Consider the following 18265-nt stretch of genomic DNA (forward strand, 5'->3'; position numbering starts at 1 on the left):
GAGACCAATAGAGTTTTAGCATAAAGAGTTGGTGTTCAAACTTTTTAGCCAATAGAATCCTATTATAAGTGCAAGAGAAACTGTTCTGGCTTAAGTAGGGAGTTAGGAGCCCTACCAAGACAGTTTCTCCTAGGGAAAAAAATCCTCTGATGGAGACGATACCTGGGAAATCATCTGACCCATGATTCCATGCTTGGGAAGCCAACCATCTGAGACATTTAGAATCTATTGTATAACAAAAGATAGTATCCAAGGCATCACATCAGAGTGGCTAATCAGATAGAGGATCTGTTGTCTTTGTGAAATGACTCTGTTACAAAATGGCCTTTTGAGATTCTGATTATTGAAAGAGCCTTTCCACTAGGTCTTGGCTAGCCAAGCTGAACTTACAACAGAGTTCATTGGCCTGCAAATGGACTCTGCAAACAGAGTAACTTCCATTACCCAGGAAAGCCAACCCAGACCAATAGCTCAAAATCTATCACAGGAACCACAAGAGAAGAGTACCATTTGATTATCACACATCATTCCCCTCCATGCATGACCATTCACCTTTCCACAGATTTCACACAAGACATTTATTATTTCAAGAGGTAGTATCATCAGCATCATTTGAAGAGGCTAATCCTCTTTGAACAAGATGAGTTTATTCCGAATATGTCCCCTCTCAGTTCCCAGCACTCTCTTTTATTTACCCCCTGTTTGTTTGTTTGTTTTACTTTCTATGATAAGAAGACATCTCCCACATCCTGCAGAGCCAGAGACACAGATCTAGTGAAATGAAACTTCTCCATATACCAGTAGTCACTTGGGAAACATTCATTGACCCTATCCTTCTCTTCCTGCCTCACTCACTAACGTCTCTTCTTGTGATTTTTTAAAATTCTTTTTAGGGGCGCCTGGGTGGCGCAGTCGGTTAAGCGTCCGACTTTAGCCAGGTCACGATCTCACAGTCCGTGAGTTCGAGCCCTGCGTGGGGCTCTGGGCCGATGGCTCGGAGCCTGGAGTCTGTTTCCGATTCTGTGTCTCCCTCTCTCTCTGCCCCTCGCCGTTCATGCTCTGTCTCTCTCTGTCCCAAAAATAAATAAACGTTGAAAAAAAATTTAAAAAAAAATTCTTTTTAAATGTTTATTCCCTTTTGAGAGATGTAGAGAGACAGAGTGCGAGCAGGGAAGGGGCAGAGAGAGAGGGAGACACAGAATTCGAAGCAGGCTCCAAGCTGTCAGCACAGAGCCCGGACGCAGGGCTTGAACCCATGAACCGCAAGATCATGACCTGAGCCAAAGTCTGCCGCTTAATCAACCAAGCCACCCAGGTGCCACTTCTTGTGATTATTTTAATCAGAGTAAGACCATCACCAATTGGACAATTTCATGCAGAGTGTTCTATTCTCCCAGTTTTGCTGCGAATAACAATGATGATGATGATAACAAAACACTAACATATATTATTTGCCAGGTGCTATTTGAATAACTTTATATGTGTGTGTGTGTGTGTGTTAACTAATTTAATTAATTATATATCTATGTGTATATGAATTTTCTTCAAATGCTACCTTTCTGTTAATTCTGAATCCAGAGAATCCACGAAATGTCAGGACCTTTCTATCAAAAGCAATTACTTGGACCTAAATGTAAGACCTGAAACCAAAAACCTCCTAGAAGAAATCATAGGCAGTAACCTCTTTGACATCGGCCATAGCAACATTTTTCTAGATATGTCACCTTGGGAAAGGGAAACAAAAGAAATATTAAACTATTGGGACTTGATTAAGATAAACAAATTTTGCATAATAAAGGAAACTGTCAACAAAACTGTCACTGAACAAGAGAAGATATTTGTAAATGACATATCTGATAAGGGGTTAATATCCAAAATATATACAGAACTTGTAAAAGTTCGTACCAACAATTAAATAATCCAATTTAAAAATGGACAGTGAAGAGACATTTTTCCAAATAAGACATCTAGATGGTCAATAGTCACATGAAAAGATACTCAACATCACTCATCATCAGGGAAATACAAATCAAAACCACAATGAGATATCACTTCCCACCTGTAAGAATGGCTAAAATCAACAACACAAGAAACAATAGGTGCTGGTGAGGATGCAGAGAAAGAAAAAGCAAATGCTGTTGCACTGTTGGTGAGAATGCAAGTTGGTACAGCCACTGTAGAAAACAGTATGGAGGTTCCTCAAAAAATCAAAAATAGAAATGCTATATGATCCAGGAATCCCACTGCTCGGTGTTTACCCAAAGGGGGGAAAAACAGTATTTCAAGAAGATATGCACCTCTATCTTTATAGCAACATTATTTACAATAACCAAGATATGGAAGCAACCAACCATTCATTGACAGATGAATGGGTAAATAAGATGTGATATATATTATCAGCATTAAAAAAGAAAGATCTTGCCATCTGTAACAACACAGATGGACCTGGAGGGTTATTATGCTAAGTGAAATAAGTCTGACAGAGAAAGACAAATACCATATAATTTCACTTACATGTGCAATCTAAAAAATAAAACAAATGAACAAACAAACCAAAACACAAAATCTTAAATACAGAGACCAAACTGGTGGTTGCCAGAGGGGGGTGGGGTGGGGGCATGGGTAAAATGGATAAAGGGGAACAAGAGGTACAAACTTCCAGTTATAAAATAAATAATTCAACTGTAATTACTTTCTCTTGTTCAGTGCTACCAAATAGAAATGTAATGCAAGCCACATTTATAATTTTTAACTTTCTATAAGCATATTAAGAAAAGGAAAAAGATTCTCAGGATCCATAACAGAAACCCATGGGGGAGGGGAAGGAAAAAAAAAAAGAGGTTAGAGTGGGAGAGAGCCAAAGCATAAGAGACTCTTAAAAACTGAGAACAAACTGAGGGTTGATGGGGGGTGGGTGATGGTATTGAGGAGGGCACCTTTTGGGATGAGCACTGGGTGTTGTATGGAAACCAATTTGACAATAAACTTCATATATTGAAAAAATTTAAAAAAAAAGGAAAAAGAAACAGGTGAAATTTATCTCAACAATATATTTAACACACTATATCCAAAAGAGTACCACTTCAACATGTGATCAATATAAAATATTAGTGATATTTAAAATTTTCACACTACCTTCAAAATCTAGCACATATTTTACATTTATAGCACACTAAATTCTGACTAGTCAATTTCTACTACTGTATAGATGCACATTTAATCACCCTTAGAATTTCACACAGAATATTAGATTAGGAATTATTTGCCCATCATTTTTTGTACATATGACAAAACTGAGGTCCAGAGAGAAGTGAGATCTCTCATAAAGTGAAATGAGCCCCAGACGTACAATCAAGAAACTGCACTCAAACCCAAGCTCTGCCACTTCCTGGCTGAATGGCTTTAGACACTACACCTCACTGAGCCTTAGTATCTTCATCTGTAAAAAGTGGATAGTAACTTCTACTTTACAAGGTTCTGAGGTTCAAATGAGAACACACACCCCTCTTTGTAATGCCTGGCAAAGCACATACCACTACCAATTAAGTCACAGAGCCAACTAGCAGAAGTGCTGGGTGTATCAGTCTGGGCCCAGACAAAAGACAAAAACCACTACATAGAATTATTAAACTACAAACTTGTTAAACTAAAAAGAAAGTAACTATAATATATAAGGAAACTCTTTACAGTACCCTGAGGCTGAGAGAAGGCACACAAGGAAGGGGAAATCTGGGGTTCCAAACTCATTGGAAAAGGTATAATTTAAGCAGAGAAATTAGTTTAAATTGGTTTGGCCTGGTGGTCCACACTTACTAGGTAAGCAGGAGGCAACTCTCCAGAGCGCAGGTAGTACTATAGAGAGAATGGGAACCTTCTAGGTTGCAGATAAGCATTGCAGGACCAGCCTGCCTCAGGAGGAACCTCCTAGAATTCAAATAGGCTGTGTGGGAGCTGGCAGAGAAATCATGGAGCAGCAACTCTGTTATGGACCTTCAGTCAGCTGGTGGGATAGGTGGGGACCCTACAGAGGGAAGCTAGGAGACAACATGAGTGGGGAAGCTTTCAGGGAGAGACCTAAACTGAGAGACCAGCAGGAAAGTTATCACCAGGCCAGGTAGAGAGGCTTCAAGGTCACTGAGGGACTATGTGTTTTGGATGTGTGAATGGTTCAGAGCCCCACCAGATGGCTCACTCCCTCTCTACTGACGCCCACTTGCAGCAGCTGAAAACTTCAGGAGAGTCCCTTCTCCCTGCAATATCCCTCCAGCACCCTCTACTGAGAAAGCTTAACAGCATGTATAAAGGAGTGATGCTTAAAGGAATTCTGTCCAATTTCATAGAACAGGTATTAAGAAGTACTGGAACTGAGAGGCAATAATTGGAAAACACACAGAGGTAGACTGAAAGCTGTATTTTCTAGTCTTTAGTTCAGTGCTCTATTACCCCAAATTTTACTACTAGGATAATTCTAGACAGACTGAAAAACAACACTCATACTGAGAGTTGGTCACTTTCCTTTTAGGTGTGCAAGTTGACCCTACCAGTAAAGAAGTAGGAGAAAAAGACTGATAGGAATATAGGAATTTAAGCTTTCTGAGTCTCTGTTTCTTCATTGGGATAATGAATATTATACATTCCCACCTCATAGATTTGCTGTAATAATTAAGGAAGACAGCATATGTAAAATCCTCAGCACAGGCCTGGGACATAGGAAATATATATTAGAAATTTGTTTCCCTCAGATGATATGGGGTCAACAAATGCAGCATATTTTTACTGTGCTTTTTCCTAATATCATTCAGGAGTGAAAGTAGACTAACTGTGAAGATTCTCACATTGTTTATGCTTCTTCATACTCTTTATTCATTGTTATGTAACAACTGTCACATCACTTAGTGGTTAATTACTTCCATACCACACTTGTGATTTTAAAGGTTCTTCTCTACTTCAATTATATACTTTCCCAATTAAGTATTTATGTTAATGAGATTCCAGGTAAACTGAGTGGAATCCAGAATTACTGGGCTATCCAAATAACTCATTTAGCCTTGATGTCAGTCACTCAAATAATGCCCATGTCAATCTGACTGATGATATCCAGCTATGGTATCACAGCCACTTAGTCTCCTCTGTTTTCCTACTTCCATATCTTCAATCCAAACTGCTTGTCACAATATTCTAGATAATAACCAGATGGTGTGTTCTTAGTCCTTTTTAGGACTACATGCTTGGTCAAGATGCTACATTTAGTTCTGGAAGACTATTTAGGTTACATGGCATACATATTGGAGTTCAGAAAATAGGTCTACACCTAGCTGAAAAAGAATAAATTTGACAATTTTTCATATCCCTTTATGAAACACTGGGGAATCAGATCCATGAGTAGTCAAGGTGGAAATAATCTCAGATTATCTGGCAAGGTGCTTCCAGCAGAAATTTCTACAATGATGGAATGTTCTATATCTGTGCAATCCAATATAGTAGCTACTAGCCACATGTGGGTACTGACTACTTGAAATGTGACTAGCATGACTGAGAAACTGAGTTGTTAATTTTAATTTATTTATATAGCTATAGCTATAATATTGGACAGCAAAGATCTACATAGTATGGCTTAATGGAAAGAATGTGGGATTTGAAGCTAAAAAACCCTAAAGTCTAAATCCTGGTTACTGTCACTAACTATATAACTTTGATCAAGTTCTTTATCATGCCCAAACCTCAGTTGCCTCATTTGTAAAATGAGATACTACCAGAAACTCACACAATTGTTGTAATTACAGAATTAATGTAAAGCATGAAGTCCAATGCTTAGCAAACATAATAGTAATTACCCTTTAAATAATACTTGTTATTATTGAGCTCCTCATTTTCCAGATGGAGAAATGGAAGCTCCAAAACGAGAACTGACTTGTCAACCAACAGTTGCACAGCTAGTTGGAAACATGACCAGGCACCAATTCCAGATTTTCTCACTTTTTTGAATGATTCTTATATATATGAACCCTCCTCGCCCCTAAAGAATGAAGGGTGGTAGCCCAAACAACTACTCAACTGCCGTAAAAAATATCTTATGTGGAGAAAATGTACCTTGGTGAAGCCTATTTGCTCCTTCCGAAAATTTTCCAGGGGTTTAATCAGCAAATCACTAGCATTGTGTACCTAGAAAAAAAAAAAGAAAACATATAAAACAACTTTCAGATTAGAAAATATCAGATTCAAGTTTCCTTGTTACTAAGGCATTTCACTGTAATGCATCAGCCTGCAAAATGTAAATTGATTTGCTGGGTTTTTTTTCCCATTGTTGTTACTTTCCCCCCCATATTGGTCTCTTAAAATCAAATGATTTGAGGGGAAATGAGAGAAGGAACACTAGGGGCATTTCTCTGTATTTTTACTGGCAGTCTGATCTGAGTTTTTAATCAATAAATATCTATAGTCATGTCCAGAAACAGATATGGGGGCCTGAAGTATATGTGGTAAAGAGAAGATAAAGGGAATGGAAAATGCACGAAAATACCAATTGCATCAAGTGCAAATAACTTCATGAGAGGGAAATGAGTTAGCAATAATAGCATCAAGATCAATTGTTTCCAGTCCTGCCAGTGTGTGTCATAAAACCAGAACATTTCCTTCAGAACTTGGAGTGTATTACAGCATCACAGAGAACACTGGACTAGGCCTTCAAATTACCTAACTATAGATGCTCCAAAGCTGATAAAAACAGCCTGCCCAAATACTAAAACATTGACATTAATATGGTTCTAGAGATATAAAAACCCCATTTACAAATTGGACCCCTTGCTTAGTGGTCAGGCAGAGATACACAAAGTTTTGTCTTCAATATTAACCTCTTGAATAATTACACCTGTCCAAGGCAGCAAGTGGAGTTTGTTTTCTTCACTTGTGTGAATCAGCTGTATTTTAATGGAGGACCTAAAAGAATACATCTGAAGGGCTGGATTTTAGGATCTATTGCATTAATTTTGATATGTTATAAGACAAGAAAATGAGGGACTGCCTTCCTTGTCAAATGAGACATAAAGTGTCAGTAAGACAAGATATATATTCATACCAAAAATAGAAAACAGAGTAAAGAGCCAGTTTTGACCAGTCCTGTATTCTCCATATTAAGAAGCAGTTTTTAAACTACCCACCAAAATGCACGGCAAGTTGGGGCATTAGTACATATTTTTTAGCTATGTCCTGCAGGCACTTTGGGTCTCCTGTTTTGTGTCTAGGTATGATTCAAAGTTCAACTAAATGGGCAAACTCTCACCCAATCAAAGCTCTACCAGAAGCCCTAGCACCAAAAATAAAGACACCAGTGATTCTGCTTGATCGAAAACAAGAATTATTCTATTAAAAGTACTAGCACATCTCTTTTGCCCAACACACTCTACAGTTATGAATTGTGAATTGTGTGACATCAACTTTGTGTACCTACCTGGAAACAAATTATGTCATTGGTATCATAGATCCAATACAGAGAGTCATTTTTCTTCTTTCCTTTTGTGGAACTTTTAAAACATGGCTACAAATTTTGTGACACTTCTCCTATTGAGGTGAGGCCTCTGCCCCCTCTATCTTTAATGAGAGTGAGTTCATTACTTCTTTGAACCAATAGAATACAGCAGAAGTGACACAATGTGACTTCTCAGACTAAGTCATAAAAGGCCAGCAACTTCCACCTGGTTCTCTTGGAACACTCCCACTGGGGAGCCCTGAGCCACTCTCTAAGAAGTTAGACTGCCCTGAGACTACCAAACTAGTGAGGCCAAATATACACATTCTGGTAAAAGTTATGTTCAGCCCAACCTTCCAGCCATCCCACTGAGGTGCAAGATGGGTAAGCAAAGCTGCTTTGGACTCTCCACATCAACCCACCTCCCAGGTGAACACCTCCATATGAAGCAGAAGAATCACCCAGCTGACCCCTGCCTGAATTCCTGAACCACAACATAATGAGATAAAATTAAATGGTTTTAGGTTAAGCCACTATGTTTTGAAATAGGTTTTTATGCAGCAATAGATAATTAGAAAAATTATTTCCACTTTCACCAAGGTAACACAAAAAAAGTGGTTACCTGGGACACACTGAAGAAGTTTGCTGTTGAATAAGAAGTGAACATGCCATTTCTAAGGAGAGTAATATGTGTCAAACCTCTATATGGATATTCAGCTGAGCCCTTGCATACACAGGCAACACAAGGATGGCACAGTACCAGTTTTCGTGATTCAAAGGGGATTTTCTTGCATAAGCAGGTGTACCAGCAACTTCTCACACAGGGTCCATAAGACCACTGCTTTTTGTATGTTTGGCCCTAGGAAACTAGCATATGATTCACTGAAATTGGAGACCATAGATTTCCCTTAATCACATTGGCAATATTGCTCCCAGTCTCCTACAACACAAATAGATACTCTGAGCCACTTCCTTTTTTTGACACTCATTGGTAATTATACTACTTTCTGCCAGAAAACAGAGCTAGAGATACAGGAAATGGTCACACTGAAGCTTGGCTCTTTTTTTTTTTTTCATTTTGTTTTATCCTTAAATCCCTTAGAAGTCCAGCATCTACTCAAAAAAAGCCCTTTTAATTAAATATGACCTTTATTCCCCTTTCCGATCACTGCATCCATTTCATAAATTCTCTAGGAGAAAAGCTCCTACCTTCTAACTCAGGGTAGAATACCCAGCATGATAACTGATATTCTAAACATCTTAGGGAGTTTAATCGGATTCTTATTGCATGAATCCCAAATTAACACTAGATAAAACATTTAGCAGATTAGAGATGGTACACAATCCAGCAGTGTAGGATTGTTTGTGAATCTTTTATTGTTAACTACCAAAAAAAGGATTTGAAGATACACTGTTTAAAATAGCATGGGTCTCTTTAGGTCATTCTTGGCAGTCCTCAAAGACAGACCTTGCATATTGCTAATATGGTTCCCTTCAGAGTCAGAAAGGCACATAGGCAAGACTCCTATCCTTAATCATACAGGAAGTCTTTTATCGAGACTTTTCAAGGCCAACTTCTGAGGTTAATACAACATCCCACAGGGTACTATTTAAGAACACCACAGTTGGGAAATGCTTCCCCTCAATTCTTTCCTCCATAATTCCTTCAACAGTTTAAGTTCATTACAAGAATGACTAGACATTTGCAATTATCAGATGCTAGGGCTGTGAACTTCCTTCCTGTTCTTCTAAAGCTTCGTTTGGTCTCTTCTTATAGAAAGGATAAAAAGCTGTTTAATACCTCAGATAACCCAGATTATCCATACTGGGGTAAGGAGTCCTTTTACCACAGTTCTAGGAAAAGGGAGAGGTGCAGTCAAACAATGAATTCCTGGCACGTTGTGAAAGGCCCTCATTGAGCTTAACCTTCACAGCATTCCTAGAATTCAACGGGAAGTGGGGAGCTAAAAGTCAATACATGATTGAAAAGTTGTGGGCACAAAAGGGCACAACAATGAAAGACAGAAGAAAATGAGTCATTCCTGTGGAAAAGATCCAGCAAGAAGGGTGAGAAAAACAATATCTCAAAAGATGAGTCCTACTTTAATATTTTAGAGCTTTATAATTGGGTAAATAAAAGAGATAAACAACTAGGGCTGAAGGAAGTACAGTTGAGCTTTCTAGTGGTATCTGAATGAAAAGGAGTTGAATGCCTTTGAGATCAACATTGGCAATAGTCCACAAACTCTTCAGGCAGAAGAAAACAGTTAGTAGAGTGTAGATTAGCTAGTGGGTGGATATCTACCAGACTCCAGAGAAGCTACCCATATTGGTCCCTCCTTAGTATCCCTAGAAGCAATTCTCTTAAACTAAGAAAATTCCCAAGTCAAATTTCCACAAGCAGAATCTTGGGGGTAACAAAAGATAACTACAAACAAGACTTACTTAATAAGTTTTTTTTTGCTACATATAGAACACTTCATTATATCATTTGGAGCTCTTACAACAACTGTGGGAGGTAGGGATTATTTTCCTCATTTTACATATGAAAAAAGAGAGACAGCAAAATACCATGATTAGTCTGAAATCAACAATTAGTGGCACTGCCATTACAAGCCCTGCAACCCCACTTCTCTAGGAGCCTAGATAAAATGATAGCACTATTCTGAAAAGCCAGTACCACACTGCTGGGAAGGATGAGTAATGACAGATTGAAGAACTCTGGCTATTGGATAAATGGACTTCACAAAACTGAACTGCCCACAGGAAGACAACTTATCAAGAAAGGCAAGATACACCTCTCTTTGCTCTCTACAAAGTTCCAACTTTACCCTCACACCCCTAATCAAAATAAATATTGACCAACTTAGGTACGTTCACATTAGGTACAAATAGGTCTGGGTTGGGGCCAAGGACTTCCATTTCTAACAATTTGCCAGGTGACATTAGTGCTGCAGGTCTAGGGTCCACACAAAATGATTACTTTTTAAGCTGCTAAAATAGAGCTCACAAAAAAAGAAAATACTTAGGAACATATCTAATAAAATGCATACAAGAGCTATGTAAGAAACTCTGATAACAGAAATCAAAGAAGGGCTTAATAAATGGAAAGATAATCCATGTTCATAAATAAGAAAATACTTTTAAGATGTCAGTTTATCCCAACCTGTTCTATAGATTCAATGTAATCTTGATCAAATCCCAGCAATTCATTTGGTGGATGCTGACAAAATGGTTGTAAAGTTCACACCTAACATTAAGTCTTACTACAAAGCTACAGGAATCAAAATAGAAGAAAGGGATTATATGAAATCTCTGTTTCTATAAAACTAAAACTGCTCTAAAAATAAGTATATTATTTTAAAAAATAGACTTTAAATGTAAGGAAAGTTTTCACACAGATTTAAATGAAACAATTATATGTCAAATATAAATAAAACCCATATTATTATTTTTACAAACAGAGAAACAGATAAATAAATGGATAATATGTTTAAGAACACTAAAGGCCACAATTTCTTTGCACATGTTCAATAGCCTAGTTTAATGTCCTTTGAAACCCTTTCTCACTGATATGAAGAGGAATGGAGTTTCTACAATAATCTATCTCTAGCTAATGTTAAATTCCCAGGGTAAAAGCTTGAGACAGAATAACCAGATCTATTGCCTAAATATCTTTACTGTACTAAACAGCCATGAGACAAAATGGAAACAACAGAGTACCGATCCAATGAATAAGGTCATGGCCCAGTGTTAGAGACCTACCATCATCATCCTTTCATTTTCTACTTCATTGAGCAATTCAGCAAATTCCTTGAAGGATTCAGCTAGAAGGATAGAATAAAAGATAAGACAAATTAATCACAGTACTTGATAGGGAGGTGGGCATAGACCTGTGTGATATGAGGTAGGGGCCAGTGCTCTGAGCCTGCCTGGACACTAGAGGAAGGTACCAACCAAAGGCTAACAGAAGAATGTGTTCAGTGCCTGTTGAATATCTTTTTGTTTTCATTTTCTTTCTTCTTCTTGTTTTTTCCTTGCCAATCCCTACCAAAGAGATTTTTTTCCTTCAGTTTTACTGAAATATAATTGATATACATACCACACAAGTTTAAGGATAGGATCTATTCTCTTAGCAACTTTCAAAATACCACATAGCCATACTAATTATAATTATCATGTTGTACACTACATACTCAGTTCTTATTTATTTTATAACTGTAAGTTTGTACCCTTTGATTGCCTTCATACAATTAAAACAACCCCCACTTCTGGCAACCACAAGCCTGATTTCTTTTTCTATGAGTTTGTTTTTCAGGTTCCACATATAAGTGAGATCATACAGTATGATTTTGTCTGATTTATTTCACTTAGCATAATACCATAAAGATCCATTCATGTTGTGACAAGTGGCAAAATATCCAACTATTTTATGCCTGAATAATATTCTAATATATATATATGTCAATAAACATATATATGTATATCATAACTTTTTAATCCATTCATCTATAAATGGTCATTTGTTTCCCATGTCTTGGCTATTACAAATAATACTGCAATGAACACAGGAGTGCAGATATCTCTTCAACATAGTGATTTCATTTCCTTTGGATATATACTCAGATGTGGAATTGCTGCATCATAAGGTAATTCTATTTTTAATATTTTGAGGGACCTCCACTCTATTTTCCTGAGTGGTTGTACCAATTTACATTCCTATCAACAGTGTGCAAGGGTTCCCTTTTCTCCACATCCTCACCAGTATTTGTTATCTCTTGTCTTTTTGATGACAGTTATTCTAACCACAGTGATATCTCATTGTGGTTTTGAATTGCATTTCCCTTATGATTAGTGAAGTTAAGCAAGTTCCATGTACCTCTTGGGTATTTTAATATATTATTTGGAAAACTGTTGATTCAAATCGTTTGTTCATATTTAATTGAATTTTTTGGAGGTTGTTTGTTTTGCTATTGAGTTATATGAGTTGTTTATACGTTTTGGCTATTAGCCCTTTATCAGATATATGATTTGCAAATATTTTCTCCCATTCCATAGGTTGCCTTTACATTTTTTTGACTGTTTCTTTGGCTGTGCAAAAGAATTTTGGTTTGACATAGTCCCACTTGATTTTTTATGTTGTTGTGCTTTAGGTGTCATATCAAAAAAAATATTTGCCAAGACCCATATCAAGAAGCTTTTCCTATATGTTTTCTTCTAGGAATTTTATGGTTTCAGGTCTTACATTTAAGTCTTTAATCCATTTCAAGTTAACTTTTATGAATAGTGTAAGATCAGAATCATACTTTTCCATGTGAATATCCAGTTTTCCCAGCACCATTTATTGAAGAGACAGTCTTTTCCCTATTGTATATTTTTGCCTCCTTTGTCTTAGATTAATGGACCATATAAATGCGGGTTTATTTCTGGGCTCTCTATTCTGTTCCACTGATCTATATGTCTGTTTCTGTGCCAGTACCATACTGTTTTGATTACAACTTTGTAATATAATTTGAAATCAGGGAGCATTAATGCCTCTAGCTTTGTTCTTCTTTCTCAAGACAAATTTTAGGATTATTTGTTGTAGTCTTTGAAAATGCTATGATATTTTGTTAGGGATTAAATTCAATCTATAGATTGCCTTGGGTAGTGTGGATATTTTAATAATATTAATTCTTCCAATCCATGAGAACTATATCTTTCCATTTATTTGTTTCATCTTCAACTTCTTTCATCAATGTCTTATAGTTTTCACACTATAAGTCTTTTAGCACCTTGGTTAAATTTATTCCTAAATACTTTGGTTATTATGCCCTTGCAAATGAAATCATTTTCTTTATTTCTTTCTCACATAATTTATTTTTTGTTTTTTTTTTAAACTTATTATCCTCTTCACTCATTTCTTTCACCTCGTACCCCACATTTTTTTTTGGTGAAGTCTTTAGGATTTTGTCTATTTAAAATCAAATAGAGATAATGTTACTTCTTTCTTTCCAATTCTGATGTCTTTTCTTTCTTTTTCTTCCTAATTAATATGGCTAGGACTTCCAATACAATGTTGAACACTTGTCTTATTCTTGATGTTAGAAAGAAAGCTTTGGAACTTTCACAACTGAATATGATGTTAGATGTGGGCTGTCACATACTGCCCTTATTATACTGAGGTACACTCCTTCTATATCTAATTTGTTGAGAGTTTTTACCATGAACACATATTAAATTTTGTCAAATATTTTTATCTATTATTTTTATTGATGGTTAATCATAATGCAAATAGTTTTTATTTGTTATGTTTACTTTACCATTATGAAATATTCATTTCAGGATATCTTTAATTACTGAACTTTCCTAACAAATTTGAAGTGTTATTTGATTTGTACAAATTTCCAAACTTTCCAACTTTCCAAAAAACATCAACTTTGTTGAGTAAGGTACTTCCAAAGCCCTGACTTATGACTAAACAATAACAATGAGATGATGACAGGCATTTATTTAGTCCTGATGACTTTAGTCCAGCATTTAGGTCCTATAGTGCAATTACTATAAAATTAATCTCTTTACCCCACCTTTTTAGCATTTTATTTTATTTTACTTTTTTTTCATGATGATGTGTATTATTTAATCCCCATATCCTATTTCACCAATTTCCCCCCATAATCCTCCCCTCTGGTAACCCTCAGTTTGTTCTCTATAATTAAGAGACTGTTTCTTGGTTTGTCTCTTTTTTCCTTTGTTCATTTTTTTTTTTGTTTCTTAAATTCCACATACAAGTGAGATCATATGGTATTTGTCTTTCTCTGACTGACTTGTTTCAATTACCAATATACTTTCTAGATCTACTCATTTCATGGCAAGATTTTCTTCTTTTTATGACTGAATAATACTTCATTACATACACACACACCCCACATCTTCTTTATCCACTTATCTATCAATGGACACTTGGACTGCTTTCATAATTTATCTATTGTAAATAATGCTCCAATAAATATAGGGGTGCATATATACCTTTGAATGACTATTTTTTTGTATTTTGGGGGGTAAGTACCAGTAGTGCAATTACTGGATAATTGGATAGTTCCAGTTTTAATTTTTTGAGGAAACTGAATACTATTTTCTACACTGACTGAACCAGTCTGCATTCCCACCAACAGAGCAAGAGGATTCCTTTCTCCACATCTTCACCAAGACTTATGTCTTGTATTTTTCTATTGTAGCCATTTTAACAGGTGTGAGGTGATATCTCATTGTAGTTTTGATTTGCATTTTCCTGATGATGAGTGATGTTGAGCATCTTTTCATAAGTCTTTTGGCATTTGTATGTCTTATTTGGAAAAATGTCTATTCAAGTCTTCTGATCATTTATTACTATTTTTTAAATTTAAATTCAAGTTAGTTAACATACTATAGTCTTAGTTTCAGGAGTACAAGAATAGGTATTAGCTCTTCTTTAAATGTTAGGTAGAATTCACTTCATATATGAATTCTGGTCCTGGACTTTAGCTTTTGGGAGTTGTCAAATGGCTTTTCTGCATTGATTGAGATGATCATTGACTTTTACCTTTCATTTTATGAATTTAATATATCAAATTTATTGATTTGCACTTATTCAACCATCTTTGCTTCCCAGGGATGAATCCTACTTGATCCTGATTATTCTCCTTTTAATGTGAGTCTGAATTTTGTTTTCTAATATTTTGTTGAGAATTTTTGCATCATCATGCATCAGTAATATTGGCCTATGGTTTTCTATGAATTCTTTCATAGTTAATATTTTATTAATCCTCACAGGCACCCTTAGGAGTAGCCAGGACTTCTCTCATTTCATAGACAAGCAAAATGATTAGCAAAGTGAGTTTTCCATGTAAATGGGTTTTCCGTGTAAAAAAAAAAAAGTGGAACTAAAATCTTGAGATTTGAGTTTGAGTCCCTGCTCCACTACTTACCAACCTAGACAAATTTCTCAATTTAGTCTTTCTATGCCTCAATTTCGACATCTGTAAAATGAGCATATTAGGAATTATTACATCAGAGTAGTTATGGAGATATAATTGACGAATGAGTTGTGTTTTTTTCTTGTTTTTAGAAGCACTATGGTTGAGTAAAAAGCACATTTGATGTACTAACTGTGACCTTTGATAAGTTACTCAAATTCTCTGAGACTCACTTTCCTTACCTAGAAATAATAATTCCTATCTCACAGGGTTCTTTGATGAGTAAACAAGATAACATCAAATATAGCTCCCAGAACACATGATAGCCAATCAATAAATGTTAGTTGTGTTTCTTCCTTGGTATAAGGCAGTTATACTTCACCCTGGCAACACATTAGAATTATCTGGGAATCCAATAAAAAAAAACAATAGGGTATCAATATAAAAAAAAAACAAGACTCAACTATATGCTGCCTACAAAAGATTCATTTTAGACCTAAAGACATCCTGAGGCTGAAAGTGAGGAGAGGGAGAACCATCTAACATGCTAACAGACACCAAAAGCCGAAGTAGCCATACTTATATCAGACAAGCTAGATTTTAAACCAAAGACTGTAACAAGAGATGAAGAAGGGCACTCTATCATAATTAAGGTCTATATTGATGAAGAAGATCTAGTGATTGTAAATATCTCTGCCCCCAATTGGAAGCAGCCAAATATATAAATCAATCACAAACATAAAGGAAATCATTGAAAATAATAAAATAATAGGAGACTTTAACACCCCACTTAAAGCAATGTACAGATCATACATGCAGAAGATCAACAAGGAAACAATGGCTTTAAATGACACACTAGAGCAGATGGACTTAACAGATATATTCAGAACATTTCATTCTAAAGCAGTGGAATACACATTCTTTGCAAGTGCACATGGAACATTCTCATGAATAGATCACATACTGGATCACAAATCAGTGCTCAACACGTACAAAAATACTGAGATCATACCATGTATATTTTCAAGCCACAACAATATGAAACTTGAAGTCAACCACAAGAAAAAATTTGGAAAGACCACACATATACGGAGATTAAAGAACCTCCTACTAAAGAATGAATGAGTTAACCAGGAAATTAAAGAGGAAATAAAAAATATGTGTGGAATCAAATGAAAAAGAAAACATGACAGTCCAAACTCTTTGATAGCAAAGGCAGTCAGAAGGAGGAAGTATATAGCAATACAGACTTAACTCAAGGAGCAAGAAATGTCTCTAACACACAACCTAACCTTACACTTTAAGGAGCTAGAAAAACAACAGCAAATAACGACTAAAGCCAGGAGAAGAAGGGAAAAACTAAAGACAAGAGCATAAATAAATGATATATAAAAAAATAGGAGAACAGATCAATGTAACTAAAAGCTGGTTCTCTCAAAGAATTAATAAAATTGATAAACTCTAAGCCAGACTTATCAAAAGAAAAAGAGAAAGGACCCAAATAAAACCACAGATGAAAGGGGAGAGAATACCAACACCACAGAAATACAAACAATTATAAGAGAATATTATGAAATATTATATGCCAACAAACTGGGCAATCTGAGAGAAATGGACAAATTCCTAAAAACATACAAACTACTAAAAGTGAAACAGGAATAAATAGAAAATTTGAACAGATCCATAACCGGCACAGAAATTTAATCATTAATCAAAAATCTCCCAACAAAGTCCAGGGACAGATGGCATCCAAGGGGAATTCTACCAAACAGTTAAAGAAGGCTTAATACTTATTATTCTCAAACTGTTCCAAAAAATGTAAATGGGAAGTTTCCAAACTTATTCTAGGCCAATATTACTTTGATTCCATAACCAGACAAAGACCCCACTAAAATAGAGAATAACAGGCCAATATCCCTGATGAACCTGGATGTGAAAATTCTCAACATGATAATAGAAAATCGAATCCAACAGTACATTAATAGAATTAATGTAATAGAATTGACCACAATCAAGTGGGATTTACTACCTGGCTGCAGGGGTGGTTCAATATCTACAAATCAATCAACATGATACACCACATAATAAAAGAATGGATAAGAACCTCTTTATATCCTCTCAATAGATGAAAAAAAAGCATTTGACAAAACACTTTCTTGATAAAAACCTTCAAGAAAGTAGGGATAGAGGAAACATAACTCAACATCATAAAGGCCATATACAAAAGGCTTACAGCTAATATCATCCTCAATGGGAAAAAACTGACATCTTTACCACTAAGGTCAGGAACATGACAGGGATGTCCACTCTCACCACTGTTATTCCACATACTACTGAAAGTCCTGGCCTCAGCAATCAGACAACTAAAAGAAATAAAAGGCATTCACATTGGCAAGGAAGATGTCAAACTTTCACTATTTCCAGATGACAAGTTACTCTATGTAGATAATCTGACAGACCCCACCAAAAATTTGCTGGAACTAATACATGAATTGAACAAAGCTGCAGGACATAAAATTAATGTACAGAAATCAGTTGCATTTTTATACGCCAATAATGAAGCATCAGAAAAAGAAATCAAGGAATCACCCCCAGTTACAATTGTACCAAAACCAATAAGATATTTAGCAATAAACCAAACCACAGAAGTAAAAGATATGTACTCTGAAAACTATACAACACTTATGAGAGAAATTGAAGAGGACACAAAGATATTGGAAAAAATCCCATGCTCATGGATTGGAAGAACAAACATTATTAAAATGTCTATACTACCCAAAGCAATTTACACATTTAATGCAATCCTTATCAAAATACCGCCAGCATTTTTTACAGAGCTGTAACAAACAATCCTAAAATTTCTATG

At 35.8% G+C, this 18265-nt stretch overlaps 1 protein-coding gene across 7 annotated transcripts in view; it reads right to left on the reverse strand.

Moving 5' to 3' along the window:
* The window catches only part of OPHN1 (oligophrenin 1), a 608271-nt gene that overhangs the window by 363611 nt on the left and 226395 nt on the right, over positions 1-18265 (reverse strand). For all 7 annotated transcript variants that reach the window (XM_047844278.1, XM_047844279.1, XM_047844280.1 and 4 more), the window contains exons 4-5: positions 11231-11292; positions 6091-6162 (exon numbers count right to left, since the gene is read on the reverse strand). In XM_047844278.1, coding sequence (XP_047700234.1) covers positions 6091-6162; positions 11231-11292 — 134 coding nt within the window. The remainder of the gene's footprint in view (positions 1-6090; positions 6163-11230; positions 11293-18265) is intronic.

Source organism: Prionailurus viverrinus, chromosome X, assembly GCF_022837055.1.
Source record: "Prionailurus viverrinus isolate Anna chromosome X, UM_Priviv_1.0, whole genome shotgun sequence".
Classification (NCBI taxonomy): Eukaryota; Metazoa; Chordata; class Mammalia; order Carnivora; family Felidae; genus Prionailurus; species Prionailurus viverrinus.